General features: G+C 38.8%; 1 protein-coding gene across 1 annotated transcript; it reads left to right on the forward strand.

Moving 5' to 3' along the window:
• Positions 1 to 3,372: 3,372 nt before the first annotated feature.
• On the forward strand, positions 3,373 to 4,314 carry LOC112816459 (olfactory receptor 7G2-like). The gene has a single exon (XM_025862959.1). The coding sequence runs from the start codon at positions 3,373 to 3,375 to the stop codon at positions 4,312 to 4,314; it is 942 nt and encodes a 313-aa protein (XP_025718744.1).
• The last annotated feature ends 403 nt before the right edge of the window (positions 4,315 to 4,717 follow it).

The following is a 4,717-nucleotide window of genomic DNA, read 5'->3' on the forward strand; positions in this document are numbered from 1 at the left end:
TCTTCATAAACATACATAGGATAAAAGACATTAACCTATTAGTTAGGGAATGGAGAAATAAATCATGACGTAATAATACAGTAGATTACTCTCTGGTAATTAAAATTAAGTGGAATTAAATATATTAACAATAAAGAAAAGACAAATCACATAAGAATTCCAAATGTAAGTGACATGTCCTATATGGTTCTTTTTATATAAGGCCTTTAAAATTGAAAATAATGTAGTTGTGGGGCATCTGGGTGGCTCAGTCAGTTAAGCATCTGCCTTTGGCTCAGGTCATGATCCCAGGGTCCTGGGATCGAGCCCCGCATCAGGCTCCCTGCTTGGTGTGGAGCCTGCTTCTCCCTCTCCCACTTCCCCTGCTGTGCTTTCTCTCTCTCTCTCTCTCTCTCTCTCTGTGTCAAATAAATAAATAAAATCCTTTAAAAAAAAGAAAATAATATAGTTGTTTATGTCATTATATTAACAATAATATTAATTATAGTAAAAATTGCTGGGGAATAATGTGTAGTGATTCCTCTGGGGAAAGAAAAGAATCAAGATTTTTCAAATACATGATGTGTATATCTGTATTATTTACTACAATAAAAACACTGAGAATGAAGGACCCCTGGCTGGCTCAGTAGGTGGAGCCTGTGACTTTTGATCTGAGGGTCTTGAGTTCAAGCCCCACCTGGGGTGTAGAGATTACTTAAATAAATAAAACTTAAAAAATATATTTTTAAAAAACCCATTTAGAATGAAGATGGTGACGTGTGTGAATTTTATGCTCTTGATTTATCTCTATGGGTTTTTTTGTTGTTGTTGTTTTTGCTTGAATAATCCATAAAAATAAAAGTCTGTTATGTTTATTATTATTATGGATTATTCCTTGTAATGGTTCAAAATATACTTAAGATTTTCTAATAATGTATATTTTATGTCATTCAAAAATATTTCCCTTATAGCTTTTCATTATTTATACTTATTTGTACATCTAATACATTTTTATGTAATTTATTTTAATTGCCACATATTTTTAAAGCTTTTATTCATGAGAGAGAGAGCACACACACATGCACAAGCAAGGGCAGGGGCAGAGGCAAAGGGAGAGGGAGAAGCAGGCTCCCCACCAAGCAAGGAGCCTGACATTGGGCTCCATCCTGGACCCTGGAATCCAGACCTGAGCTGAAGGCAGATGTTAAACAGACTGAGCCACCCAGGTGACCCTCATTGCTATATTTTTCATCATATGTCTTTTTCTTTTTTTTTAAGATTTTATTTATGTATTTGAGGGGGGGTGGGGAGCATGAGTAGGGGGGAGGGGCAGAAGGAGAGGGACAAGCAGACTCCTGGCTGAACTTGGAGCCTGGTGGAAAGGCTTGATCCTAGGACCCTGAGATCATGACCTGAGCCAAAGTCAGACATTTAACCAACTGAGCCATCCAAGCACTCCCACCATATATCCATTTCATTTTATTTTTCTCTTTTTTTAATTTTTAATTTAATTTTATTTAAATTCCATTAATTAACATATAGTGTATTATTAGTTTCAGAGGTAGAATTCAGTGATTCATCAGTTGCATATAATACGCAGTGCTCATTATGTCACATGCCCTCCTTAATGCCTATCACCCACTTACCCCATCCCCCCGCTGTCTCCATTTCAAATGAATATTGATACCATTGATGAGTCCTTCATTCTTTTTCTACATGATAAAAGTTCCCAGCTCATAATCTTTTCCCTGAAATTTGCAGTTACCATGCAAGGGGTATTCTTTCTTTTTATTGTCTTTCCTCAACTTACCCCATCCCACTGCTTCCTTGTAAGGAGTGAAATGTACAAGGTGCATTTCATGGCAGGACAAAAACACACATACACAATAAGAAATGTCAGTACAAGGGTCCTATATACTGAGTAAGTGCCAGATGATTTTCCTCTATTCATTTCCCATCATTGCAACATCTCCATGAGGTTTTATGATAGTCCCCATTATACAAATGAGGACACCAAGCTTTTCATAAGTGAACAATTCCACCCCCTCTCCCCAACACACAAATCAAGTACTGGTCTGGACTAAATTCAGGATTTAAGCTTAAGTAATACACCAAATGATAAAGGCTGTCATGGCTACTTCTGTCTCCTTCAGGCAAGGAAGGACCACTGCTTTACAGAAGTACTACTGTTAAAGATGCCTGACTATCTTATAATTATAAGTCCGACTTACCTTATAATTCTCTGTCTCCCAAGGGACCGAAAATTGTTGCTATTTTCACCTATTTTTTTAGAAGACTATGTTTCCTCTCTCTCTCATTTAGCTGGGTTTTTTCTTTTTTAATGATGTTCCTGCTACCTATCACCTAGGGAAGAAGTCTCCTTAGGATAAGATAGAGAATGTCATTGACATTTGCCCAGCTTCTCTTAGAATTAATTGCTAATGCTGGTGAGTAGTGTTTCCATGGGGGAGTCTTATGATCTTCAAGTTTATATGCAACATTTTCAAATCTTTGCTCAGGTACAGATCATATGTTTGGATGGATGTCATGCACCTGCTACACGGTACTTCATGGGTAGTGATGGACGTATGCTGTAGACAAGGGAAAAGATTTGGGGCATTGTTCAAGATGAATACATTAAGATTTTAAAGGAAGTTTTATGAAATCTGAGTGTTGGTTTAAGAATGCTAATTCTGTATTATCCAGAGGCATTAACAATGATTTGTCTAGACAATCAACTCAGCAGTGAAACCATTTGAGTTCACACTTTGTCTTTTCCAGGCACTGCATGTTTCACCCCACCTAAGTTTCCCTACAGATAAGTGGACAGTATGATATAACTCATCTGTAATTTGACAAGCCCTTCATCTGATTCTGAGGCACACCAAGGGTTGGGCACCATACTCTGCTACAGAGATTGGATAACTTCATTCTCGTCTGTTTGTTTGAGACAAGGAATATTTCTGAAAGAAATGCCATGGTTTATTCTTTGTCTCAGTCTCAGCACTTGGCACAATGTGTGAAAAAGATCAATAAAAATTTGAGCCAAAAATTTGAGTGGAGGAAAGAAAAGTAAGAGGTGATGGTGATGGAGGAAGAAATTAGCAGAGAGAAAGATTTGAATATTCTTTCGGCTTCACCATATACATAAGTTTTATTTATTTTTACTTAAGCACTGGCTCTCAAACTTTACCATAGATCAGATTTATCTGGAGGGTTTGTTAAAACTTAGATTGCTGGTCCTTACCTCAGAGTTTTTCAGCAGTGTATCTGGAGCAGTACCAAGAATTTGCATTTCTAAGTAGTTTCCAGGTGATGTTGCTTTTGCTCAACCAGAGACCATTCATTTTATTTTATTTTTACCCCATCTTTTCCATTAGATTCATCAACAACATGGAACCCAGAAATCACACAGATGTTTCAGAATTTCTTCTGCTAGGATTGACAGATGATTCAGAACTGCAGCCCTTCCTATTCTGTCTGTTCCTGTCCATGTACCTGGTCACTATCCTGGGAAATCTGCTCATCATCCTGGCCATCAGTTCTGACTCCCACCTCCACACCCCCATGTACTTCTTCCTCTCCAACCTGTCCTTTACTGACATCTGTTTAAGCACAACCACCATCCCAAAGATGCTGGTGAACATCCAAGCACAGAACCAGAGTATCACTTATACAGGCTGCCTCACCCAGGTTGGATTTGTCCTGGCTTTTGGTGGCTTTGAAAATTTTCTCCTTGCAGCAATGGCCTATGACCGCTATGTGGCCATTTGTCACCCCTTGAGGTACACTGTTATCATGAACCCCCAACTCTGTGTTCCGCTGATTCTACTCTCACTGTTCTTTAGCCTTGTGGTTGCCTTGCTCCATAGTCTAATGGTGCTACGGTTATCCTTCTGCAAGGAAGAAATGGAAATCCCCCATTTCTCCTGTGAACTTGCTCAGGTCATCAAGCTTTCCTGTTCTGATACCCTCATCAATAACATCTTGATTTATTTTGTGGCTAGCCTATTTGGTGGTATTCCTCTCTCTGGGACCATTTTCTCTTATACTCAAATTGTCTCCTCTGTTTTGAGAATGCCATCAGTGGGAAGAAAGCTCAAAGCTTTTTCCACCTGTGGGTCTCACCTGTCAGTTGTGTCCTTGTTCTATGGGACAGTTGTTGGAGTATACATTGGTTCTGTAGTTACTGACTCTTCCAAGAAGACTGCAGTGGCTTCAGTGATGTATGTCATGGTTCCTCAAATGATGAACCCCTTTATCTACAGCCTGCGGAACAGGGACATGAAGGGAGCCTTGAGAAAACTCATCAGTGAGATGCCTTCTTTGCTGTGATTATGCCATCTGCTTTGGACTTGGGTTTCTAGAAGGAGGCAAAGTGATAGGAATCCTAGATGTGCCATAATGCTTGATTTTTCCATCACTGAATTCCTCTAAACTAGCCAGACAACAGAATGCCCAAGTTAATTTTAACTTGGGTTTGAAACATAATTTGCTTTTTTGTCTAGTCTTATGATGTTTGACACATGATTTCAATTCTCTAAATTCAGTTTCTTTTCTCAGGTTCTATACAGAAGCAGAGCCTGAGGCAAGGGTTCTTTTTATAGTGATTTTTTAAATCACTCTCAGAAGGAATATTGCAGAAAGTATGAAGGACAGGGAAAGTATTGAAACAAGACTGGGGTCATATCTAGAGACTAGTTTCCACCTGATTTCATGGTAGGGCCATGCCACTAAC

The sequence above is a fragment of the Callorhinus ursinus genome, unplaced genomic scaffold (assembly GCF_003265705.2).
Source record: "Callorhinus ursinus isolate GAN/ISIS: 27379988/994484 unplaced genomic scaffold, GSC_fseal_2.0 scaffold107, whole genome shotgun sequence".
NCBI lineage: Eukaryota > Metazoa > Chordata > Mammalia > Carnivora > Otariidae > Callorhinus > Callorhinus ursinus.

Bases quoted from the DNA above. Each gene is read 5' to 3' on its own strand.
- LOC112816459 (XM_025862959.1), top strand. From the start codon at position 3,373: ATGGAACCCAGAAATCACACAGATGTTTCAGAATTTCTTCTGCTAGGA.